At 42.8% G+C, this 27,763-nt stretch overlaps 1 protein-coding gene across 6 annotated transcripts in view; it reads left to right on the plus strand.

Moving 5' to 3' along the window:
* The window catches only part of pla2g7 (phospholipase A2, group VII (platelet-activating factor acetylhydrolase, plasma)), an 89,785-nt gene that overhangs the window by 9,084 nt on the left and 52,938 nt on the right, over nucleotides 1-27,763 (plus strand). For 2 of the 6 annotated variants that reach the window (XM_072562031.1, XM_072562037.1), the window contains 2 exons: nucleotides 24,090-24,209; nucleotides 25,655-25,805. In XM_072562031.1, the coding sequence (XP_072418132.1) occupies nucleotides 24,114-24,209; nucleotides 25,655-25,805 (247 nt within the window). In that variant the 5' untranslated portion in view covers nucleotides 24,090-24,113. Of the gene's footprint in view, nucleotides 1-11,233; nucleotides 11,505-12,630; nucleotides 12,932-24,089; nucleotides 24,210-25,654; nucleotides 25,806-27,763 lie in introns of those variants that run through there. The other 4 variants (XM_072562026.1, XM_072562021.1, XM_072562038.1 and 1 more) reach the window with 4 other exon arrangements.

A 27,763-nucleotide genomic window follows, 5' to 3' on the forward strand; every position in this document is an offset into this window, starting at 1 on the left:
GGCATTCTGCCAAATGGCTTTGACAGTCTGCTCAGGGAACCGCTCGACAGGATCCGCCCTCTCCTTTTCCCGAAGGGTCTCAAGGACGCTACGTGCTGACCACTTCCTGATGGACTTGTGGTCAAAGGTGTTTTTCCTCATAAATTTCTCCACGAAGGACAGGTGATACGGAACGGTCCAACTACTCGGAGCGTTCCGCGGCAGCGAGGCCAGGCCCATCCTTCGCAACACCGGGGACAGGTAGAACCTCAGTACGTAGTGACACTTGGTGTTTGCGTACCGGGGATCCACGCACAGCTTGATGCAGCCACACACAAAGGTGGCCATCAGGGTGAGGGTGGCATTGGGCGTGTTTTTTCCCCCATTGCACCGGTCTTTGTACATAGAGTCTCTTCGGACCCGGTCCATCTTTGATCTCCAAATGAATTGGAAGATGGCTCGGGTGACTGCGGCGGCACAGGTCCTGGGGATAGGCCAGACCTGTGCCACATATAGCAATACTGAGAGTACCTCACACCTGATGACCAGGTTTTTTCCCGCGATGGAGAGCGACCGTTGCCCCCATCTGCCTAGTTTCTGTCTCATCTTCCTGATCCGCTCCTCCCAGGTCTTGGCGCACGCCCCAGCCCCCCCGAACCAAATACCCAGCACCTTCAGGTGGTCAGTCCTGACGGTGAAGGGGATAGAGGATTGGTCGGCCCAGTTCCCGAAGAGCATGGCCTCGCTCTTGCCTCGGTTTACCTTGGCCCCCGAGGCCCGTTCGAACTGGTCACAGATGCACACGAGTCTGTGCACGGACAGCGGATCCGAGCAGAAAACAGCGACGTCATCCATGTACAGGGAGGCCTTAACCTGCAGGCCCCCGCTGCCAGGAATAGTCACCCCTCTCAGGCTCGCATCCTTCCTGATGGATTCGGCAAATGGCTCTATGCAACACACAAACAAGGCGGGTGAGAGGGGGCATCCCTGCCTGACTCCAGATCTTACAGGGAAGCTATCTGATTCCCACCCATTGATTGAGACTGCACTGACAATGTTGGTGTAGAGCAGTCTGATCCAATTTCCGATTCCCTCCCCAAAGCCCATTTTGGAGAGGACATCCCTCATATATGTATGCGATATCCTGTCAAAGGCTTTCTCCTGGTCCAGGCTGATGAGGCAGGTGTCCATCCCCCTGTCCTGCACGTAGGCGATCGTATCCCTGAGGAGTGCGAGACTCTCAGAGATCTTCCTGCCCGGTACCGCACAGGTTTGGTCCGGGTGGATCACCGATCCCAGAGCAGACCTGACCCGGTTGGCGATGACCTTTGACAAGATTTTGTAGTCTGCATTTAACAGTGAGATCGGTCTCCAATTTCTAATTTCCTCCCTCTCCCCCTTCCGCTTGTAGACGAGGGTGATGATGCCTTTCCTCATGGATTCACTCATGGTACCTGCCCGGAGCATACTGACATACACCTCCAGCAGGTCCTGGCCGATCAAGTCCCAAAGAGCGGAATAAACCTCGACCGGTAAGCCGTTGCTTCCGGGAGTTTTATTCTTTTCGAAGGACTCGAGGGCCTTGGTCAGTTCATCCAGAGATAGCGGCTGGTCCAGCCTCTCTCATGTTCCGTCATCTAGGACCTCCGTGATAGAGGACAGGAACGACTGGGAGGCCGCGCTGTCGGTTGGCTTCGAGTCATACAGGCTGGCGTAGAAGGATTTGCTGATCCTCATGACGTCAGCCTGAGATGACGTTACCGAGCCATCTTCTTCCTTCAGGCTGCTGAGCACGGAGCTCTCTTTGTGCACCTTCTGGAAGAAGAAACGTGAGCACGTCTCGTCCTGCTCCACCGAGCGGACCCTAGACCGGAAGATTATCCTGGAGGCCTCTGAGGCAAAGAGCGAGGCTTGCTGGCCCTTCACCTCCTTGAGGTCCTCCGTGACATCGACCCCCATCATCTGCAGCAGGAGCAGGTTCTGCATACTTTCCTGGAGCTGGGACAGTTTTCCCCGCCTCTCTCTCGCCTCCTGGACACCTTTGAGGATAAAGAACCTCTTGATGTTCCCTTTTACCGTTTCCCACCAGTCCGCTGGAGACTCAAAGAGGGGCTTCACGGTTCTCCAACCTGCGTAATCCCTCTTGAGCTCTTCGATGTTTCCCGGGGTCAACAGCTTAGTGTTCAGTTTCCACGTTCCCTTGCCCGCCCGCTGTTCGTCCTGTAGGTGACAGTCGGCCAGCAGGAGGCAGTGGTCAGAGAAGAACACCGGCTTGACGTCGGTGGATCTGACCGAGAGCGTTCGGGACACAAACAGGTAATCTATCCTTGAGCGGATAGACCCGTCTGCCCGTGACCAGGTGTATCTACGCTGCGCTCCATCTGCAGGGGCGCTGAAGACGTCGTGCAGCTTGGCGTCTTTGACAGTTTCCATCAGGGCCCTGGACGTAGCGTCCGGTTTACTGTCCCCCCCGCCGGATCGTCCATCAGCATCAATGATGCAGTTGAAGTCTCCGGCCAGAATGACCGGCCTGGACGTAGCCAGCAGCAGTGGAAGCTGTTGCAGGACGGCCAACCGTTCACTCTTACCCACTGGGGCGTACACGTTGATTAGTCTCACGGGAGCGTTTCTGTATTTGACGTCCACGACGAGGAGGCGCCCGCCCACCACCTCCTTAACCTCAGAGATGGTGAAGTTGCCTCCCCGCAACAGGATACCCAGGCCGGAGGCGCGGCTATCGTTGCCCCCCGACCACACTGACGGCCCGTGGGCCCACAAGCTCGACCATCTCCTGTAACTGCTGAGGTGCGGTATCCCACACTCCTGCAGAAACAGGATATCGGCTTTGACGTTGGCCAGGAAGGCCAGCGTTGAAACACATCGCGTAGCCGCTTTAATGCTACGCACATTTATGCTGGCAATTTTAAACCCCATTTTAACAGTTTACGGGGTTACCAGTGTCCATTTTCTTCTGGTCTTGCTCCAGTGGGGTAGCTGCGTGCATCCCCGTGGTGACGGCAAACTGCTGGACCTTCCCAGGGCTGAGGTAGTTGTCCGGCTCCACGCTGGAGTCATTTCCCCGCTCTGGTGTCATCGTGTCAGACCCAGGGTCCGCATCGCCCCGTTCTCCATCTGACAGCAGGGCTGTCACTGGGACGCTGCTCCCAGTTCCCTGGAGCTGTGGGCCGGTGGGTACCCCTTGGTTCTCACCGGGTAGGGGGAGGCCTTCACCCACCCCCTCAGAGGGATCGTCTTTCCCTTCTTGGGCGGTGCTGCCCTCCTTTCTCCCCACGGCGCTCTGCCTCTTCCTCCGGAGGCGACCCTTCTTGCGCCCGTCCTCACCCTCGGAGGAGCTGCCTGTATCCTCCTCTTGGAGGTGTCTCTTCCCCCTTCGCTTGGTGGCTTTGGGGCCCTCGAGAGGTTTCCACTGCTCTGCCTCCTTTGATCCCTCCTCTTCCATTTCCTCCGTCTGTCTTGCAGGAGCTTGGGTCGGCTGCTGTATCTCCCCGCTGTCTGCCGCCTGCTCCCTTACAACTTTCCCTTCCTTCTGGGTGCCTCCAGGCACCGTTCCTTTGCTGATTCGCGGTGCCTCGTTGGACTTTGTCGGTCCGCGGCTCGTGTTGCCACCTCCGGCCATCTGTGCGTAGGTGGCGGCTCCTCGTCTTGGGCAGGCCTTGTACATGTGGCCCGCCTCCCCGCACAGGTTGCAGCTCTTTTCCTCCCGACAGTCCTTAGTCAAGTGACCCTCCTGTTTCCAGTTCCTGCAGATGGTCTCTTTGCAATCCACCGCCACGTGTCCCGACTTCCCGCAGGTTCGGCACACTTTCGGCTGCCCTGCATATGTCAGGTAGCCTCTGCTCCCTCCGATTGCGAAGCTCGAGGGTGGGTGGAGGATGTTCCCACTGTCATCGGCCCTCAGAGTTACCTTGACCTGCCTCTTACTGGTCCAGATCCCAAAGGGGTCGATCACATCAGTGGCTTCTCCCTCAACTTGGACGTACCTTCCCAGGAAGGTCAGGACATCAGCCGCTGGAACGTAGGGGTTGTACATATGGATTGTAACAACCCGATTCCTCTGTGCAGGAAGCACACACAATGGGTCGCCGACAAGATGGAAAACAGCAGCTCCCCTTCCTTCTCCTTGAAGACCTTCAGGAGCTGTTCGCACTGCTTCACGCTTCTGAAGGTCACATCGAAGTAGCCTGCCCCAGGGAAATCCTGCAGGCAGTACACGTCTGCGGCTGCAAGGCCGCAACACTCCAGCAGAACTTTCTTCACAAACACCGTCCGATCCACTGGTGTGTGCTCCTCCACCTTCTTCACAGTCACCCTGACTGTGTTCCGAATGCCCTGGCCCGGGCGGCAAGTGGCTGCTGAGGCCATAGCTCAGAGGTTGGCTGGTCCCTGAATTGGCGTTAGGCCGAAGCCAGCATGAAGATCCACCAAGAGCAGGTCAGCACAACCAAACGATCCTCCAAGGTCCAATCACGATCCAGCGATGGTCTCCAGCAGCTCCGACGACTCGCAACACGACCCCCGCAGTACTTCCCCCGCCAGCACGCTTCTGCTGCGTCGAACCTCCAACACTCGAGCAGAATCACTTCCTCTGGTCCTCAGAAACTACACATATTCCGAGCCAAAAGGCCGAGAAGCATATCAAGCTGTTAACATTTCTATCAAAGGTGTTGGCTGGCCCCAGACACTTTGGCGGGCAATGTAGGTTACTCACGTGTATTCTCTCCCCCACCCACCTTAAACTAATCAAGTAGGTTGTGAGTGCATTGCGCTAGCATTCTGGTGGCCCCAGGCAGTGTCAGTGTTTGCTCTGCTGTCTCTCTCCATATTGTGGTCTGGTGGCCATCTTATGTGTCAAGTGGCCAACTGATGGCTCAGCAGCCATCTAGTGTCACCCTGCACCGTGCCATCTCCTACTTCAACATTATCAATGAGGATTAGCTCCTCTCCAATACCTTCCCCACGCTTCCACTTCTTGCCTTTAAACCAACGCCAAACCTCAAACAGATCATTGTTCGCAACAAACTGCTCGGCTTTCAGGATAACACCATACAGGCTTGTCATGGTAGACACTGCAAGTCATATCAGAGCATTGACATGGATACCACCATTACATGTGGGGATGCCTCCCACCATGTACGTGGCAAGTACTCATGTAACTCGGCCAACATTGTCTATCTCATAAGCTGCAGCCAAGGATGCCCTGAGGCATGGTACTTTGGCGAGACAGCGTAGAGGCAACGGATGAATGGACACCGCACAACAATCACCAGACAAGTGTTCTCTGTTTTATTTCTCTCTCTCTCTCTCTCTCTCTCCCTCCTTTACACACACACACACACACACACACACACACACACACACACACACGCCCTCTCACGCATGCTCATATCGCCCTACCCCTCCCCCGAGATTACGTTATTTTGCTCAAGAGCTGCATGAATCCATGTAAGATTCTGTAAATCCTTTTTGTTGAAATAGAATCAGTCAGAACATTGGGGCACAGACAATCTCAGGCCTTCAATGCATTATTTGAGGTGACATGGTACCTATTGCTAAAGTTCACTTGAGAATGTAACTGTAAGAAAGTTCTGGGATTTACATGTGAAAGAACATAGTCGTTCTAAAAGATGACAGACTTCACAAACAATCCAGGTCTTTTTCAATATATAATTTCAGTTGCATCACACTGTAAACTTTTGCTATAAATTCTGTGTCTTACGATCTTATACTCCACAACCACCTGATGAAGGAGCAGCGTTCCGAAAGCTAGTGCTTCTAAATAAGCCTGTTGGACTATAACCTGGTATTGTGATTTTTGACTTTTTGTGACCCCTTTTAGCCCTTCTCATTCCTTATTTAAGTTCTTTCTTACTTTCCTTATTTACTTAAAGAGCTTCATCAGTTCCCATCCTCTTATACCTTATGTATGCTTCCTTTTTAGAACATAGAACATAGAAAAATACAGCGCAGTACAGGCCCTTCAGCCCTCGATGTTGCGCCGACTGAAGCCTACCTAACCTACACTAGCCCAATAACCTCCATATGCTTGTCCAATGCCCGCTTAAATGACCATAAAGAGGGAGGGTCCACCACTGCTACTGGCAGGGCATTCCATGAACTCTCAACCCGCTGAGTAAAAAATCTACCCCTAACATCTGTCCTATACCTACCACCCCTTAATTTAAAGCTGTGTCCCCAAGTAACAGCTGACTCCATACGCGGAAAAAGGTTCTCACTGTCAACCCTATCTAAACCCCTAATCATCTTGTACACCTCTATCAAATCTCCCCTAAACCTTCTTTTCTCCAATGAGAAAAGTCCCAAGTGCCTCAGCCTTTCCTCATACGATCTTCCTACCATGCCAGGCAACATCCTGGTAAACCTCCTCTGCACTCTGACCAACATCATAACATCCCTGATCATCCAAGGTTCATGTAACTTGCCATACCTATCCTTCATTCTCGCAGGAATGTGCTGCTCCTGAATGCTTATCAACTGCAGTTTGAAATACTCCCACATATCTGATGTAGATTTATCCTCAAATAGCTGCCTCCAAACAGCATTCTGCAGTTTCTGCCTAATATTGTTGTAGTTTGCTTTCCCCCAATTTAACACCTTCACCCGAGGACTGCTGTTATCTCTATCCATGAGTATCTTAACGGTATTATGGTCACTACTCCCCCACTGAAACTTCACTCACTTGACCAGGCTCATTTCCTAAAACCAGGTCCAGTATAACCCCTTCCCTGGCTGGACTGTTTACATATTCAAGAAACCTTCCTAAATGATCCTTACAAATTCGGCCCCCTCCAAGCCCCTATCACGTAGCGAGTCCCAGTCAATTTGAGGAAGTTAATATTACCCATCACAACAACCCTGCTGTTTTTACGTCTTTCCAAAATCTGTCCACATATTCTTTCCTCTTTCTCCCATTGGCTGTTGGGAGGCCTGTAGTATACCCCCAGCATTGTGATTTCTCCTTTCCTTTCCCTGAGTTCTACCCATGTTGCCATGCTGCATGACTCCTCTGGTGTATCCTGCCTCAGTAAAACTGTGAGATACTCCTTTACCTGGAATACAACTCCCCACCCCTTTTACCTCCCTTTCTTTCACAACTGAAATATCTAAATCCTGGGACATTCAGTTACCAGTCCTGCTGTCTGTATTCGTAATAATATCATTGTTCCAAGTACTAACCAAAGCTCTAAGTTCATCTCCCTTGCCTTTTATACTTCTTGCATTGAAACATGCATTTCAGACCATCTCCCCTGTTATAGAGTCATAGAGATATACAGCATGGAAACAGACCCTTCGGTCCAACCCGTCCATGCCGACCAGATATCCAAAACCAATCTGGTCCCACCTGCCAACACCTGGCCCAAATCCCTCCAAACCCTTCCTATTCATGTACGCATCCAAATGCCTCTTAAATGTTGCAATTGTACCAGCTTCCACCACTTCCTCTGGTAGCTCATTCCATATCCATTCCACCCTCTGTGTGAAAAGGTTGTCCCATAGATCTCTCTTATATCTTTCCCCTCTCACCCTAAACCTATGCCCTCTAGTTCTGGACTCCCTGATCCCAGGGAAAAGACTTTGCCTATTTACCCTATCCATGCCCCTCATAATTTTGTAAACCTCTATGCGGTCACCCCTCAGCCTCCGACACTCCAGGGAAAACAGCAACAACCTGTTATGGGAGTTCCCCATAGTTCTCCCTGTATTCTGTGAGATCTAATCTTTCTAATCAGTCTCCCAGTGGGAACCTTGTCAAACGCCTTACTGAAGTCCATATAAGTCACATCTACCGCTCTGCCCTCATCAATCCTCTTTGTTACTTCCTCAAAAAATCAATCAAGTTTGTGAGACATGATTTCCCACGCACAAAGCCATGTGGACTATCCCTAATCAGTCCTTGCCTTTCCAAATACATGGAATCCTGAGGGACAGGATGTACCTCCAACAACTTGCCCACTAGCAACGTCAGGCTCACTGGTCTATAGTTCCCTGGCTTGTCCTTACCACCCTTCTTAAACAGTGGCACCATGTTAACCAACCTCCAGTCTTCCGGCACCTCACCTGTGACTATCGATGATACAACTATCTCAGCAAGAGGCCCAGCAATCACTTCTCTAGCTTCCTACAGAGTTCTAGGGTACACCAGATCAGGGGTCCTGGGGATTTATTCACCTTTACCTGTTTCAAGACATCCAGCACTTCCTCCTCTGTAATATGGACATTTTGCAAGATGTCACCATCTATTTTCAGTTGTGTTTCCTGCTCGTTCTTGGTAATGTTTGCCTTGGTTCCTACCTATCCCTCAATTTCTGCGTCTACTATCTTATTCCTCTGGTTCCCTTTCCCTGTCACACAAGTTTAAACCCTTCCCAACCATTCTACCAAGTATCCCCCCAAGGACATCAGTCTTGGTCCTACCCTAGTGTAACCCATCTGGTTTGTACAAGTCCCGTCTCCCCCAGAACTGGTCCCAATGCCCCACGAATCTGAAACTTGCCATCTCAGGTAATCTTCTCAGCTACACATTCATCCTATATATCCATTTTACGCTGACTAGCTTGTGGCACTGGTCATAATCCTAAGATTACCTTGGAGGTCCTACATTTCAACTTTCTTCCTAGTTCTCTATATTCTGCTTTTCGGATCTCATCCCTTTTTTACCTATATTGTTTGAACCAACGTGCACCATGACCACTGACTGTTCACTCTTCCCCTCCTTTTAGAATGTCCTACGACCGCTCCAAGACCATAGCATCAGGGAGGCAACATGTCATCCTGGACTCTCGTTTGCAGCCACGGAAATGCCTATCTATTCCCCTTACAATTTAATCCCCTATAACTAGAGCATTCCCATGCCTATCTCTCCTTCTTCTGCAGCAGAGCCAACCATGGTTGCCATGAATTTGGCTGTTGCTGTTATCTCCTGAGAGACCATTTCTCTCAGCAGTATCTAAAACAGATACCATGTGATTACCAAAGCCCATTAGGGAAGGAAATTGTCATCATTACCTGGTCATGTGTACACATGACTCCAAACATACAAAGTCAATAGTGTGGTGCTGGAAAAGCATAGCAGATCAGGCAGCATCCAAGGAGCAGGAGAATCAACATTTTGGGCATAAACCCTTCCTGATGAAGGGCTTGTACCTGAAACATCTATTCTCCTGCTCCTCGGATGCTGCCTGACCTGCTGTGCTTTTCTAGCACCCTACTCTCGACTCTGATCTCCAGCATCTGCAGTCCTCACTTTCTCCAAACGTACAAAGGAATGTGGTTGACACTTATTTGAGCAATTAGAGATGCTTAATAAATGTTGGCCCAGCCAGTGACACCCACATCTGCTGAAGGAATAAAACAAAAGCTATAAAATCTTTAAATTGATTTTTGTTAAATCAGTTAATGAGCTTGATTGTTTTCTTCTGGACCTAAGTCCATTTCAAAGAATTGAGGTTTGGAAACATTCATCAGATGATTATGGTTGAGTTATGTAAGATAGTAGTCAATACTTAGACTTTGATTTCATCATAACACGACTCCCCAGTATGCTTGACCTCATCATCAATGTATATATTGGGGAATGATTTTTATTATGAGTAAAAAGTGAATCAAAATAAGTTGTTTTTTGAAGTTAAAGAGAATTATTTTATCAATCCACTTACTGGAAAAATGTGGGAATTTGTCATGGAATTTAGATATGAAATATGAAAATCGTTTTACTGATCTTTAAACATTTGACCACCAAGTTACATCTGCAATTCAAAATGTTATTTCTCATTAAGTTAAAAATCACACAACACCAGTTAATAGTCCAACAGGTTTAATTGAAAGCACCAGCTTTCAGAGCGATGCTCCTTCATCCGGTGGTTGTGGAGCAGCGCTCCGAAAGCTAGTGCTTCCACTTAAACCTGTTGGACTATTAACTGGTGTTTTGTGATTTTTAACTTTATACACTCCAGTCCAACACCAGCATCTCCAAATCATTTCTCATTAAACTTTTTGCAGTTTGTTTACAAGTTTTGCTGTTTAACAAACTTAACTGAATTAAAGTGGGTGACGTGATCACTTACTGTATCACTGACCCCATCAGTGCACACACACCTTTGTTTAGAAAACTAAAAGTGACAAAAGCGAGTGGCCCTTAAACAATTACAGAGCTTACCACAAACAATGTATAATGCAGTGCTGACCTGCATACAAACCATTGACCTGTATATAAATAAGTAGTGTGTACAAATGTATGTGGAAGATCGCACATTGGACCCATGGGAGATTAGCTACTTTTTGTATTTGCTACTGGTAAAGGTCATTCATTCAAATTCCAAATGCATACAGAATTACATTGAATTTAGAACACAGGAACCAGTTCTTCTGTCCAACAGGTCTGTGCACCACATAAAATACATCACGTGTGGTAGCAAGTTCCAGATCCTAACCGCAGTCTGGATAAATGAACTTGTCTCTCCAATATCTTGTTAAATTGATCAACAATCTCTCATATTGAACTTTTCCTCAGAACAATGTCTTGGGAGATCAAAAGCTGCCTCAGAGTTTATGAATTGCCCTTCACTCCATCCAGAAACATAGGAACAGAAGTAGGCTATTCAGCCCCTCCAGCTGTTCTGCCAATTACAGTAATGAGATCATGGCTGATCTGTAGCCCAACTACATCTACCTGTCTTTGGCCCATACTCCTTAATGCGTTTGCTTAACAAAAAAAAATCTATCTCAGATTTAAAATTAACAACTGATTTAGATTCAGTTGCTGTTTGCAGAAGGAAGTTTCAAACTTTTATCACCCTTTGTGTGTAGAACTGCTACATCGCATCTCTCCTGAACTAAAACCCTTGCTCAGTCTTTAAGAAAGCTGCATTGTGTAAGTTATTTTTTCCAAAACCCCGGATAGGATACAAAGTAGAGTATACACAGGACAGGGACAATTCTATCGATGGTGTTATTGCTAATCACCCTGTAGAGATCCACCTCAGCTAGGACACGAACTCCGAGGACGGGTCTTGGGCACTGCACAGTTTTAAAAGTTTGCGGTTCCAAATAAACCTGTTGGACTAGAACCCGGTGTGGTGTGATTTTTGAGTTTGCCTACCCCACTCCAACACCGGCACCTCCACATCTTAAATTCCCATGTTTGGGCTTTATACTTATGGCTCACTCCTTGATTCGTTGTGCTCTTTTGTTCGGCTTCCTGGTCAACGTCACAAGGGCTTATCTGCTCCTTTCGGGTTGACTGGGAAAAGGCATGGCGTTTTGGTTTCAGTCTCGGGGCAGAGTCCCCGGGTTGAGCGCCGTGAGCTGGCATTCGGCTGAGCCCAGGGCGATTGGAATGGAGCAGGCGTGCCCTCTGAAGTATGAAAGAGTGTGTCAGTGAGAGGGGGGGGGATTTAATGAACCTTTGGAGGATTGGAGGTTGTGTTGACAAGTTCATTGGGAAGCTGTTCACGCCAGCAGCGAGACAGAGCGCCGCACTTATAGCGGTAAGAAACGTACATTGTGGTTCTGAATACATATTTACATGATCATGTCGAGTTGGAGGGCGCGTTAAGAAAATGCCCTCGGCACAATTACTTCTTTATCTCGAAAACGATATGAAAAGCACAGGGGAATGACATTTGCCCAGTGTTTTAAAATAGCGAATGAAAAGAATAGGCCAGAGGTGGGAAGTGATTGATTAAAGCAAGCCAGCAGAGTTAATACACTGGGGGGGAGCGTGAGAAGCTACCGACTGAGTTTGGGTTCCGGGAGAGAGTGTAGAGAAAAGGATTTCACCAGAGAATTTGCTTCATGTGTTCAGAACCCCCTTCTGGTTGTGATTCAGCAACACAAAGAGCGTAGGCAGCTGAGGCTAATTCTTAGAATGAGTATTAAGTATCTGGAATATGGATTTCTAGGCTGAAGGTTATGCTAGCGGCTCTCCCAGCCCCACCACTCCGAGCAATGATTTAAAGAGGAATGTGTTTCCCCTGAGATTTTTATCCGCGACAGCTTCTCCCCCCCCCCCCCCCGTATTTACAACCTGGTTTTAAATGTTCAATGAAAAATTGTTAAATTTGTGTAGGTTGCCAAATGATTAAGTGAGGAGGAGGCGGTGGTGACGGCAGCAACAATTGAAACTAGGATTTGTAAAACGAATCGCATAAAATCAGTGAGAACAGGCTTTGTTATTATTGACAGAATTCAACATCGGGTTAGTTCAATAACAAAATGGGCGAGAGGCCCTCTTTGAAGGTTGCCAAAATACGGGAAGGTGAATTTGAAAATGTATTGGAAGGTGAACTCAGCAGAATCAACAAAGCAAGCTTGGTTATCTTGCCAAATTGAAGTAAAAGTCAAAGTCTCGTTCTGTTCCGGCCTTGTCAGATTGCATCTCACATACTCCTCTCAGTTTGAACCTCGAGTGCTGGAGAGACACAAAAGAGACCCACAAAGCCTGCTGACTTAGTTTTCTGATGTTAGTCAGCATCAAACATAAGGTTTTTTTCGGGGCGGGAGGGGGAATCTAAAAGGCAGGTTGAGTGAGTAAAGAGAATAGAAAAACTTAAATTTAAATAGGGCATTAAAGTGGAACAGGTTTAAACTGATGAGACAAATTTGTAAATTGTGTTGGAACTTGTCAGCCTTAGTTTAGTTGGTAATATTTTCAGTTCTGAGTGAGAAGTTAGGTTTAAGTTTCATTCCAAGTTTAACAGATTAGGTTGATATTTTAGTGCTGCGTTTTGGATGGGTCATTTAAACTGAAGCCCCACCTACCCTGCCAACTGGATCGAAGAGAAAATATGAGTACAATGTTTCAAGATCACAAAAACATATCTCATTTGCTGCTGGAACAAGTGGGATTCTTTGAGGAAAAGTGGAATGCTATGATGGTGGAAGAGTTGGGACATGTCCTACCTTTTGAATAGAAGTACTGAACTTTTATTTCTATCTACCTTATTGTTAAGCCTTTTGGTGCATGTGATTTTTAGGCATGTGCAGTGTGTGTGTGTGTGTGTAAGTACATTTGGTTAGTTGACATTGTGGTGGACTGCCCGCCAATTTGTAGTTTATATTTGAGTTGAAAGCTTCCCATACAGTGAGCATTGGTATTCAAAATAATCTTTCTGAATGAGAATCTGATCAGTGAAAGGAACAGTTGTCATGTAATCTAACAGAAGAATTAACCTGCTCATCTGACCTTGAAGGTTTGAGTCTTTCTGAAGCTATTGCAAACAAAGTGACATAACTGAGCCAAAGATGTTCCTGCTTTTACATGACTGCTTAGAATGTGTAGGCCTGTGACCAGAATGTGCCACAAGGATTGGTGTCGGGTCTGCTGCTTTTTGGCATTTATATAAAATGATTTGAATGTGAACATAGGAGGTATAGTTAGTAGATTTGCAGGTGACAGTAAAATTGGTGGTGTAGTTTGTAGCGAAGAAGGTTACTTCAGATGGTTACTTGATCAGATGGAGTTTAAGTTAGATAAATGTGACATGCTGCATTTTGGTAGGGCAAATCAGGGCAGGACTTAATGGTAAGGTCCTAGGGAGTGTTGCCGAAGAGACCTTAGTGTGCCGATTCATAGTTCGTTGAAAGTTGCACATAGACAGGATAGTGAAGTGGTATGCTTGCCTTAATTGTCAGTGCTTTGATTATAGGAGTTGAGGTCATATTGCAGCTGTACAGGACATTGGTTAGGCTATTATTGAAATGCTGTGTTCAATTCTAGTCTCACTGCTAGAGCAAAGGTGTTGTGAAACTTGACAGGATTTAGAAAAGATTAATGAAGATGTTGCCAGGGTTTGAGGGTATGAGTTATAGGGATAGGCTGGGGCTATTTTCCCTGGCATGTCAGAGGCTGAGGGGTGACCTTATGAAAAATGCATAAAGTCATAAGGAACATGGATAGGGTGAATAGCTCATGTTTTTTTTCCCCCAGGGTAGTGGAGTCCAAAACTAAGGACATAGTTTAAGATGAAAGGATAAAGATGTTAAAAGGGGCAACTTTTAATGCAGAGGGAGGTTCATGTATGGAATAAACTGCCAGAGTAAGTGGAGATTGGTACAGTTATAACATTTTATATGGCATCTGAATGACTACATGAATAGGAATGGTTTTGTGGGATATGGGCCAAATGCTGGCAAACGGGACTAGATTAATTTAGAATATGCGGTCAACATGGACAAGTTGGACCGTACATTTCTATGACTCTATGTAACTTGATATTGTTTTAGCTTCAGTTATGCTTGTCAGTCAATATACAGTACAGAACTACATTAGACATTAAGGTTGTTAATATACTGGTTCCTGCATTCAAACTACACATTAGGAGGCCCTAGTGTCCATTCAGCACTAAATAGATTTGCAAACTTTGGCATAGATAAGATGTAAGATTGCAGGTGTTCACTTTTATCTGTTTGGTTACCCTTGTTATGGTTAGGGGTTTTGTGTTTATTCAACTTCAGTTGTCATCCTACTCGTTTTTTTTTGTAACATGGGCTAAGGCTCTGAATTGCAATGTTGTTATTCCAAAGAAAGAAAAAAAGACTTGCGTTCGACAAGCCCTTTTACTAATGGTGTCCCAAAATGATTTACATGCAATTAAGTTTTGTTTTTGAAAAAGTGGTATAATCTCTGCAGTAGGAAACACAGTTTAGGTACACGATCCTTTATCCAAAATCTGAAATTTTTTCATGGAGAGGTCCTAGGGAGTGTTGCTGAACAAAGAAACCATGGAGTACAGGTTCCTAGCTCCTTGAAAGTAGAGTTGCAGGTAGATAGGATAGTGAAGAAAGCATTTGGTATGTTTTTCCATTATTGGTCAGAGTACTGAGTACAGGTGCTGGGAGGTCATGTTGTGGCTGTACAAGACATTGGTTAGGCCACTTTTGGAATATTGCGTGCAATTCTGGTCTCCACCTATTGGAAGAATGTTGTGAAATTTTAAATGGTTCAGAAAAGATTTACAAGGATGTTGCCAGGGTTGGAGGATTTGAGCTATAGGGAGAAGTTGAATAGACTGGGGCTGTTTTCCCTGGAGCTCAGAGGCTGAGGAGTGATCTTTTTAGAGGTTTATAAAATCATAAGCGGCTTGGATCGGGTAAATAGACAAGGTTTTTTCTCCCCCTGGGATGGGGGGGGGGGGGGGGGGGGGAGTCCAGAACTAGAGGGCATAGGTTTAAAATGAGAGAGGAAAGGTATAAAAGAGACATAAGGGGCAACTTTTTCATGCAGAGGATGGTGTGTGTGTGAATTGGGCTGCCAGAGGAAGTGGTGGAGGCTGGTACAATTGCAACATTTAAAAGGCATCTGGATGGGTATATGAATAGGAAGTGTTTGGAGGGATATGGGCTGGGTGCTGGCAAGTGAGACTAGATTGGGTTGGGATATCTGATCAGCATGGGCTCTATGACTCTGAGTGTGGAAGCGTCATCTTGGCATGAAAACAGGTGACCCAACTCCATACCTACTCAAACCAGTTACTCAGACATGGCGTGGTGACACAGCCCAGCACTGGCAGACATCAACTGTGTCTCAGTGCTCGTACTATTCACACATGCGTCTGTTGTTAGGTAATATTTTTTATTTCATTGTGAAAATGTCATTTATTCCAAGATCTGAAAAATTCCAAATTCTGAAAAATAACTGGCCCCATGGAGTTTGGATAAAGGATTGCGTGCCTGTAGCCAGTTTGTGCACAGTATATTTCTATATGATCTGAGAAACAAATTGCTAGCTAACATGTTTTAAGTATTCGCTGAGGGACAAGGATTGGGGTAAGCTTCTTGCTCTTCTTTAGATTGTGTCATTGGATCTTTATTGTCCACATGAAATGGCAGGTCAGGTTTTGACTTAAAGTCTTATTTGAAAGATGAACGTTTATAGATTTTCTAAAAGTATATTCGTTGATTTATCTTTTGAGTTTTACCCACACCCATCAAAAAGTTTTTAAAAATGAGAGGTATTATTCTTTGAGTAAAAATGGAAAATACTCAAAATACTTTGCAGGTCTGTCAGCATTGTAAATATTTCAAGTCTGTGATTTTTTTTCATGGCTTTTCTCAGTTGACATGGAAATTATGTTTTTTCTGATCTCTTGATTTGCCTCTGCTAACAGATATTAAATTAATTTTAACTTGACTTAATATCAATAAGTACATTTTAGTAGCTTTAAGGATACGCACTGCTTAAATATTTCTCCGCCTTAGCAACAGAATAATAATCCACAGTGAAAGGTTACTTCCATGACCAGATCTGCTGAAGAGACTGATCACCACCAAGAAAATAAAGTTATTCAGTCCCCACTACACCTGTCTGGATCATAAATTCATCTGGATGGAAAATATATTATTGGAAGTATTTGGCCTGATCTCTCTTGATCAACTGTTTGAAACTGCTGACATTATTAATGATTAACAACTGGTGGAGGCAGTCAAAAAGTTTAATGTGAGATTGGGTCAGTCTCTACTATGAGGGACTCATTGTGGTAGTGTCCCTACCTCTGGACTAAGAGATACAGGTTCAAGTCCTCCTTACTCCAGAGGTGTATAATAGCACATCTTAACAGGTGAATTAGAAAAGTAGATTCAAAAAATGCTTCAACCTCTACCACAATGTTGATTCTTGCATCTGCCTTATTTATTTGCAAATGGAGACTTTGGATGTCGCAGTCAAAAAGTTGCAAAGTATTATTTGATCTTAGATTTATTTAAGAAACTTATTTGCATTTCCAACACTTATCATGATAGTAAGTGTAGAAGTAACCTAAGCATTTGACGTTGCCATCTAATTTTTAATGCTGTTATCATTTTAGAACCGACTTTCTTAAATCAATATTAATCAGTTGCCAATGTAACTTTTGGGGTGTATCATTGAATTTATATTTATAAAACTCTCATTGGAATAAAGTGTTCACAGTTAAAATTGCTTATTATGTTTGAAATAAAAATGTCAGGAGAAAAATTGGTGAAAGCATCACATCAATGATGCTACAATGAATGTGGGTGCTGCAGACATGAAGTCAGTGCACCCTGGCTCTGATTTTTGAACTGGAACTAAAATAAATATTTTTCAATTTGGAGTTTTCTGAAGTGGAGCTGTAGTGTCTTCTGTCTCTTCTTACTGTAACAAAAAATTTATAATGCACTAAATGTCAGGTCCCCCTTCCGTCGGGAGTTGAGGTGTCCTAGTTAACTTAGTTGGCCAGGTGGATGAGCATGTGGGTCAGATTAATAACAGCAGTGGGAATTTTGATAGTCATTCCAACTGAGGTAAAATTGGGATTGGCTGCTTATCCTACCTGTATTTAGGGGGTAGGAGGGGGGAATAAAGAATACTTTTATGGGAATCAATGAACAATCACTGGAGACAGGTGCACTATTGCAGTTACTGTAATAGTTCCTGATGAATGAAATCATCAAGGACTGATACTGGTAGCACACTGGACATCGAATCAGGTTTTCCTATAGTAAGTTTTCTAATGGTGTCTACTGTTATTTGGATTTACTCCAACCGCCCTTCAGCTCAAATATTATTGCCTTCTAATTAGCTGAATTTGCAGGTTGATAAGTGAAGTAAGGTAAACTGGGCATCTGGATCTTTATAAAGAGGGCAATCAATAAGCTGTCTCTTTAACCAAGAGATCATTATTGGCTAATTATGGGTGGCACGTTCTCCCCGTGTCTGTGTGGGTTTCCTCCCACAAAAATGTGCACGTTAGGTGAATTGGCCATGCTAAATTGCCCGTAGTGTTAGGGGCAGGGGTAAATGTAGGGGAATGGGTCTGAGTGGGTTGCGCTTCGGTGGGTTGGTGTGGACTTGTTGGGCCGAAGGGCCTGTTTCCACACTGTAAGTAATCTAGTAAGTAATCAAATCTAGTAATTTGAAGATTGAAACATAAGCATCTCAAAGACACAGAAACAAATGTAAATTATACTGGATGAATTTGACCAAAAACAAAACAAGTACAAACATAAAAAGAAACTTTGGATCCAGAGCAAGAGCAAAAAGATTCGGTGAAAATAATTTTGTAAAAACATTTGTAAAATTTCCAAAAATAGTTAATACCTGAAGAAATGAGATACTTGTCATTAATTTTCAGCCTGAGGCTGACTGGCAGTAATTGACTATTATCATTCTTCTTTCTTTAAAAAAAGTGCAAATGTTCATAATAATCTGACCATTTTTTCCAGCAGGTTTAACATCTATCTGTTGTGCAACTGAGCTTGTGTAAATCCAAACTACTTGAGTCAATGCGTAACACCGGTGTGAGATAAAAAGCAAAGTATTTTTTTCAGCTCAGTTTGAACAACAAATTTTGACCATTGGCGTTTGTTCCTCGCCTAAAGTTGTGATACAGATTATGCAGGAGCTGCATTAGCTTCACTGTTCATTTGACCGAATGTACAAATTAGAATCACTCGTAGCCATTTGGCCCCTCAAACCAGCTGTGCCATTCAATCAGATTGTGGCTGATCGGTTCATGTTTTTGAATTTCACATTCTCATTACCTTTGATTCCCTTTCCAAACAAGAATCTGTCTAACTCTGCCTTAAAAATATTCAGTAATCTTGCCTCTGCTGAATTCTAAGGCACAGTTCCAAAGCCCTGAGAAAATTCTTCATATCTCTGTCTTGAATTTTGAAACAGTGTTCCCTGGTTCTGGACTTACCCACAAGAGGAAACATCCTTTCCATATCCACCTTGTCAAGACTGTTCAGGATCTTATACACTTCAAGTATACCCCCATTGCTGTTGTAAACTCTGGCAGAAACTAGATAAAGCCTGCCCAACCTATTCTCATAAGACAGTCCACTCATTCCAGGAAGCATTGAGCAAATGTCTTTTGAGCCACCTCTAACATATGCAAACAATATGGCCCGTCATTCATTAGGATCATCCACTCCCTATGCATATTTGCCAAATGTCTTTAATATTTCACTGCTATAGTGGCAGGAAAATGAATGGAGTCTGAGAGCAAAGAGTCTGGGCCCCACTAAACTCCCAACTGCACCACAGAAGACTTGTAATCCAAAACCAATCAACCCAGCCCAGTGCAGTTATAACACCGGCATCTACTTGACAATGTGGAAAATTGTCCTGTCCACTAAAAGTAGGACAAGTCAAATCCAGATAGTTACTTTCCCATCAATGTTCTCAAAACCCACAGAAGCAACTGAATGTGCTTACTCAGCAACAAGTTGCTCACTGCTCAGTTAGATTCCACCAGGACCATAAAGTCTAAACAGGAACAAAAAAGCTGAATTACAGAGAAGTGAGAATGAGTTTCCCATATGTTAAGACGGTAGCTGACCACTGTAGCATCAAATAGACTTTTTAAATTGAAGTTAGTGGGAATAGGGGAGAAAAACTCTCTTTCCCTTGGTTAAAGTCATACCAAACAGAAAGGACAATAGTTGTGGTCATAGTCATGATTTGGTGATGCTGGTGTTGGACTGGGGTGTACAAAGTTAAAAATCACACAACACCAGGTAATAGTCCAACAGGTTTAATTGGAAGCACACTAGCTTCCGGAGCGACGCTCCTTCATCAGGTCCATCACCTGATGAAAGAGTGGACCTGATGAAGGAGCGTCGCTCCGAAAGCTAGTGTGCTTCCAATTAAACCTGTTGGACTATAACCTGGTGTGATTTTTAACTTTGTGGTTATAGTCACCTCTAAATCAGGTTATCACAGGATTTCTTCAGAGCAGTGTCTGACACTCAACAATCTTTATTATTTGTTCTTTTGATGTGAGAATCATTGGCAATGTGGGCAGAATTCCACATTCCGAATAGCCATAGTGATAAATTGTCGACCTAAGTGAGTGACCAGGCTGTTTGAAAGGGCATTGGAAAATCAACCATATTGATCTGTGTCTGGAGTCACATGTGTACCATTCTGACAGACTTCTTCCTGTGAAGGAGATATGGGTATTTATGAGAATATGTTAGTTTTGTAATCACCATTCGTGAGACAAGTCTGCTATTCCAAATTTATTAATTCTTTAAATTTAAATTTCTTCAGTCTGGTTTGAACTTCTGTCTCTGGAGCAGTGATCTTAACCTCAGGGTTGCTAGTTGAGCAATATTATAATTAGTACAGTCCATACCTTCAGCTGCTACGATAACTGCCTTCTCTCTACCATAAGGTGATAAATCTGTTGATGATTGCAAAGCTTCAGTTCTTCTCATAATGAAGCAGCACATACCTGCATGCAGCAAGGTGTGAATAACATTCAGGCTTGAGCTGAGCCGACAAATTGCAAGTAACATTCGCTCCAGACAAATGCTAGGCAATGACTGTCTCCAACAAAACAGTATGTAACCATTGTCCCTTGATGTTCAATAATATTACCAATGCTGAATTCCCCAATGTCAGCATCCCGAAACTAATCTGGGCTGGCCATGTTAAGTACGAGCAATTCTCACTTAACTCCTCATTGCCGTAAGGTGCAAGACAAGAATGAGCACTCTCCACTTGCCTGGATGAACTCTAAGGCACAGTTCCAAAGCCCTTTCAGTATTCAAAGCTTCACACCATTCATGACAGATTGCTCCCAGGTTTAAGCATTCACTTCTTCCACAGTCTATATCTATCACCCATAACATGCTCTCCAGTGTTTTTTAACTTGGAAATAAAAGTCAGCTTTAAGAATTACTCCTTTTTCTGTTTGGATCCTGCAGGTATAAATGTAGGTATAGATATAAAACCGTCAGTTAAAGGCAGCATTTGTTTCTATAAATATTATACTCAGCTGTTAAGCTAAAATTGTCAAGTAATTTTTGAACTATTTCTACCATGCTTAGTCTGTTGATTTCCTAAAGTCAAATTCTTTGGGAAGTTAGCATGCTATCTTAAATCAAATCTAACTTCACAAAAAGGAGCCATACCTTGTTTAAACAGATCCAACACAATTGCTACAAATATATTGTAGACCACTTTTTCACTTGAGTCTGATAGCTTAATGATCACCACGGATTGTGATCAAGAGCGTGCATTGTGTGATTCAGTTCAAATTGCAATTGCTATGCTGATTCACTTAATCACATATCTCTTCACATATTAAAGAAATTGTGTTTTAATTGGTGTCTCTGGTAGAGTTACTGATTTTTTGATTTTTGCCACTAGCAGTATGCCAACTTAACACCTGGTTAGGTTATCTGTCCTCAAGTGTGGTTTTGTGCCCATGTGAAGGGACTTCGAATGATTTTTTTAATTGCAGCAAATTTGCTACAGTAATGCAAGTTGATTTTATTTTAAAGAAATAAGTTGAAAAAGAATAGTTACCATGTGATATTTTAAGGCTATATATGTGAGCAAACTAAGTAAGAGTAGCAGCATATTTCCCATTCACTTGCAACCTGATCCAATTTCCTGAGTAGTGTATTCTGCGACATAAGATAGTAGAATCCACATATGCCAATTTCCTTTCGTTGTCTGTTTGGCAACATAGATGCATTTGGAATCAACTGGAGGAGTATCTTTATTCTTAATTTAAAGTTTTAAGAACAAAGCTGATACCCTTTAATGAGGATGAATTAAATTTAAAACAAATGTCGCCTTTTTTTAATATGGCTTTGGTTGCCATAGTGCTTTTTTAAAGAATTCTTTTACAAGAAGCTATCTATTTAACAGAATTAAGTGTGAACATATTTAAATGCTCTATATTGCATCTTTTGACTGATATATAACATTTGTGAACTGAGAGGTGTTGAACAGGAAGCAGTTTTGCTAACACAGCATAGTTGCAAAAGAGTGGTTAATACTGTATTTAAATTCTGTGGTTAGAAGTAGACCAGATTTCTGCTAAATTGTCTTGACATTTAAGAACAGAGTTACTCAGATGTCTTGATTACATATCTGCAAAGATTAATACGATGGAAATTCTCAATGAATCATATACATTTCATATCCCTGGTATTTTCAAGATGTTTTTAGGAAATACAGGTGGAAGTGGGAGTGGTTGTGCCAAGATTTGATTAGTGGTTGGGTTGGAGGGGTAGGGTCCAAAAAACATTTAAGTGCACTGAGACTGAAAATTTCTGGTTAAGTTAAAATTGAAAGAACTGTAAGAACAAGGAGCAAGAGAAGGCGATTTGGTCTTCCTAGCCTGTTCAGCCATTCAGTAAGATCATGACAGATCTGATTGTTAACTTTTGAATTTGCATTTCCGCCTACTCTGGTCTTTGCTTAACAAGATTTTGCCCACATCTGCCTTTAAAAATATGAAAGGGCACAACTCCTACCACCTTCACAGGATAAGAGTTCTAAATACTCCTGATCCTCTCGAGTAAGAGAAAGACTGCTGCATCCCAGTTATAACAGATTTTTAAATAGTAGCCCCTATTTCTTTCTTGATTCTCCTGCAAGAGGAAACATCATATCTTCATCCAACCTGACAAAATCCATGAGGACCAATCTTGTTTCAATCAAGTCACAGGCGGAAGTGGGTACTGCAGATGCTGGAGATTAGAGTCAAGATTAGAATGGTGCTGATGAAGGGCTTTTGCCCAAAATGTCGATTTTCCTGCTCCTCAGATGTTGCCTGACCTGCTGTGCTTTTCCAGCACTATTCTAATCTTGACCTCAATCAAGTCATAACTAACTTGTTTCAATTTCAGTAGATATAAACCTAGCCTGTCCAACATTTGGCATAAGACAACCTGTTCATACCAGCTATTGGTATGGTGAACTTTTAGATCCTTCCTTTAAATAAGGTAATCAATACTGTACGTAGTACACCAGATGGAGCTTTGCTATTCTGGCCACTATTTAGTCCAGCAAAATATGACATTAAATCCGTACAAGAAAGGTATTAAGACAACTGACCAAATGTTTGGTCAAAGTGGCTGATTTTAAGGAGAGTGTTACATGAGGAAACTGGTGGGAGATGACTAGATTGAAGGAGAGAATTCCAGGCCTAAACAGCTGAAATCTTGACTGCTACTGCTGGGTGGATTAAAATAGGCAACATAAAGAAAGGACATTGCAGGTCATTCATATTAAGTGTTGTATCCAGGGTGTGGGAGGTGGGGAGCAGGTGGGGGGGCAAGTGTTGAACCTTATTGGAAAGGCTTATATGTGGAGTTGTGGGGAAAAAAGGGATATATGATGTGACCACACATTCAAGGACTTTAGAGAGCATAGGGAGGCTGGTGATAGTAGTTTTCCAGGGCAGAGAATTCATATTTCCTTTTGAAGGATGTGTACAACTTTGAAAGAATTTGAAGTATAGTGCCGAAGGACAGAAGAGAGAACTGTTCACAACGTTGGGCATCATGGTGGTCCAGTAAAGGAGATTAACTACTTCATGGGAATAGCAGGGGATTGATTGGTCTAGTGTGACCTTGGAGAGACGATGGGGAGAGAGTCATACAACACGGAAACAGATCCTTTGGTCCGACTCATCCATGCCAACCAGGTATCCTAAACTAATCTAGTCTCATTTGCCAGCACGTGGCCCACATCACACTAAATTCTTCCTATTCATGCACCCATCCAGATACTTTAAATGTTGTAATTGTACCAGCCTCCACCACTTCCTTATACACACGCCACCCTTTGCATGAAAACGTTGCTCCTTAGGTTCCTTTTTAAATTTTTCCCCTCTCACCCTAAACCTATCCCCTCTAGTTCTGGACTCCCCCACCCCAGGGAAAAGGCCTTGCCTATTTACCCGATGTGTGCCCCTCATGATTTTATAAACCTCTATAAGGTCACCCCTCAGCCTCTGATGTTCCAGAGATAAGAAAAACTCGAGTAAGATACTGTTGCAGTGCGAGAGCTTTGACATATCTGAACATGGACTTTTAAAATTAGTTTCTCAGGTAACTTTTTAAACTTTATTAGTTGCTGTGTGGGAAAGCTACATTTCAATAATCTTATACTTAGAGAATAGTGTTTCAAAGTGGAAGGTATGAGATGTTGTGGGGAGGACTGACCTTTAATGATTGTACAGTATAATGATGAAACTAATGAATGCACGTTTATGCGCAAGGATTTAGTTGATGAAGTATTTCTTGACACTTGGCAGTGGAGCAGTTAAAACCAGGAAATTCAATTGATTGCTTGTGTTTTTTAGAAACAGGTACATAGCCAACCAGAAATGGGGAACTATGGCAGTCATTCTCTTGGGATTCCTGCTGGGAAAGGACCAAATCTTGTCGGATGTATTGATTTGATGGATGATCATACAATTCGGGTAAGGAGCTAGAAGTATACATAATAAACAACGTACGCAACTTAAGTAACACGGTAAGATTATACAGATTGCAAGAAATAGCAGCCAAAAGTATGCAAGCTTTCTCAGTTACTGAAGTGGCAGTCTAAATATTAGAAATGAACAAAATAAATGTGAGCAGTGTCAGATAAAGTATATGCATATGAAAGGTTTTTTACTTGAAACTACGTTAATAAAATATAATCTTTAAAAATGTGCCTTAATATACTCCATACTGTTTCAACAATTCAGTCACATCTGATGAAAAGGAGGTAGCTTTTGGATTCTATTTCAGTAGAACAATACTTATAATTGCGTCACTCCATAGGAGTCAGGAATGGGAGCCTTTTGGTTGACATTCTTTTCCTTTCATTTCTCTCAAGCAGAGCATAGTAACCAGTTTGACAGCTCTACTGTCATCCTGACTTATTAACTACCTTACCACAATATTGGAATAAAGCCCAGGAAAATTTCACTCCGTATACCTCAGATCAAGTACTATATTTGGGGAGTCTAAGTCTTAGTTACTTAAACCCGTTTCAACAAGAAACTACTGTTTGGCTGCTCGAGGGGCCTTGCACATTTAAGTCCACCACTCAATTTGTAATCTACATTTGTAAGAACATCTTCACATACCTCATCAAATGTTTGTGTTTCCCTAATATTCTAAATTATTCAGTACTGCTGAAAAATACACATTTTGTTGAAGTTTTAGATCTTGCACTCATCAGGGTAATTCATAAAAAGTACTAAAGTAAAGAAAAGCTTGTTTATGAAGTCATGACATGGGGAAATAAAGAAGGATTTACTCTACAGAAGAGGTCAACTATCCATACTGAGACTATATACGTGCTTTTGCATGAGACAAAATGCACTGTTCCCTTCAATTAGAGTCAGTATGGATGCTGTGGTGATCTTATTAACACATTAAAGATTTGAAGGGGCTTGGTGAAGTAGTTGCTGAAAGCTTATTTCTCCTGGGGATATCTAGAACTAAGGAACACAGTTTCAATATAAAGAGCTCTCCTCTAATAAAGAACTGAGGAGTTTTTTTTCCTGAGGGTTGTTAACTTTTGGAATTCACTACCCCAGAGTGCACTGGATTCTGGGCCTTTGGATATCTACAAGAATGAGTTAAAAATTTTTGATTGATGTGGGAGTCGAGGGATATGGAGATCATATTAAAGAGAGGAGTTAAGGCCACAATTGGATTGGATGATCTTATTAGACAGAAAGGCAGGCTTGAGAGACTGAATTGCCTACTCCACCTCCTATTTATTATGTCCTTATTATGCATTTATGAGCCTGCTATAATACCTACATTATCTGCACTGAAAATATTTAATTTGTGTTTTTAAGTAATTAGTTTACTTTCAGACTCCCTAGCTCATAGCTTTTTATATTTTACATATGCATTTTTCCAACAGGGGAATTTTTTACGCTTGTACTACCCATGTGAACCAAGTGGAAAGCAACAAGAACCACTGTGGATTCCTAATCATGAATATTACTATGGGCTTGCTGATTTTCTTAAACATAACAGAAAATTTGTTGACTATATTTTAAACCATTTATATGGTAAGAAAAGATCTCCTCTGCTTCTTGCTTTGACCTTTTTAAAACAACCATAAAATGATGTTGCATATAAAGCTTCAATATTTGTTCACTTTACATTTTGTTGAAGTTTGCAATGACTTTTCTCACCAAACTGCATTAGGAAAATATCAACATTTGTGTCTGAAAAATGATTGACTGATCACAGTTTTGAGCTATTTCACCAAACCATGAACTTTTCAAACATCTAGACTTGAAACCACAAATTGCACGTTGAATGTTAGTACAGCAAACTTTTTATTGAAACCAGCACTCTTGATAAACCGGCAAAATTATATACCTGAAAAACTACAATCTACTACAAAGTCTGAGTATTCCTTCTGGAAATAAAGTATAATATGATGTGCATAACCCCTGTATTATATTTCTATTACTGACTTTTTTTTTACATTTGACTTTAAGGGGGTGTGTTGATGTTTTTACATTTTATTTTGAAGCTTCACTTGGTCAGGTTTATTGTGGTTATGTGTACTCTTGATTATCCAGAATATTTGATCCATTGGCACACTCCTGGTCCCATAGATGTTGGTTCATAAAATGTTTGCTGTACTACTTTGAACTAATCTCTCACTGTTCAGAAAATAGAGTTCAGACCGCCAGTGAGGCTAGTAAAGATAGATTGATGTAGATTTAATCCACTATAAATGTTTCACAGTAGTGAACTGAAAACACCATCAAAAATCAAATGATTTGATATGGCTTGAAGGGAGATGATTAGTTTCTTTAAAAGTACTGTTCATCTTACCAATAGCACTTCTTCCTGTATTTTGATTCATTTGTCAAATTCTGAAGAGGAGTCACTGGACTTGAAATGTTAATTTCTCTCCACAGGTGTTGCCAGACCTGCTGAGTTTCTCCTGCACTTTGTACGATCATCCCTTTTGGAACAGCCTGTCTTTGTTTGTGAAGTAAAACAATGTACATTTCTGTTCAGAGTATGCAGTGTCAGTTCCTAATATTATCTCAGAAATCCAGTACATGCATCCTTAAAGGTTAAAACAACCTACAAAATTCTCATTGCTGAACCTAATGTCAAAATAATTACAGCGTATCCATGTCTGTATGTGGCCACAGGCTTGTTGCATTTTCAAAAAGTTTTCATAAAGTTTCAAAAAATGAGCGTTTTTAAAGCACAGCTATTTCTTTTAGTAAAAGCCATTTTTAGTTCAAGCATTTTCACGTGTAAGCTACGTTTTACATGAGCTTGAACCATAAAACCATAAACCTATGACCTTACTTGTGCCTAGAGTTGTGGAAAGCAAAGGAAGTGTTTACAACTAATCGCCCATGAACACAATATAATTTAATCCCCCATTTGCTTAATCAAGACAAAATTATTGAAAAATAACAGAATCCTACAATGAAGTAGAGCTGGGTGTTGTCAGCATGGATGTGAAGACAAATGCTGTACTTCCCAGATGCTGCTTGTCAAGGGACAATACTTGGATGAGAAATAGGAGGATTTAAAGATGAATCCGTTTTTTCATTTTTCCTATAAATTTGATCTCCATAGCATTGCTGTCATATGGTCAAATCTTGCACAATTTTTTTTGCAGGAAGTCTTGTGGCCTCTGAGCCAACTTCCCAAGATCAAGTCTCACTGCAGGATTTGATGGTAAAGGCAGGCCCACTCACTTACATGACCAAATGGGTCAAGTATTCAAATTACATTAATGGCAAATAGTAAGAAGCAATGTAATGCCATTGATAGTCAGCCATGAAAATTGACACCTCTATCATCACCATTCCTAGCTGCAGACTGTGACTTGTATGTAAAAGTGTTATAGTGCCATAGCAATGTGGACTCCTTAGCAGCCAGTTGGCTCAATTGCTGAAAGAGCAATAGCTGTTGGATTTCCCCACTCCAGTTGGAGTGGATTTAGGACCTAGGTAAAAACAATGACTGCAGATGCTGGAAACCA

The sequence above is a fragment of the Chiloscyllium punctatum genome, chromosome 3, assembly GCF_047496795.1.
Source record: "Chiloscyllium punctatum isolate Juve2018m chromosome 3, sChiPun1.3, whole genome shotgun sequence".
In the NCBI taxonomy this organism is placed as follows: Eukaryota; Metazoa; Chordata; class Chondrichthyes; order Orectolobiformes; family Hemiscylliidae; genus Chiloscyllium; species Chiloscyllium punctatum.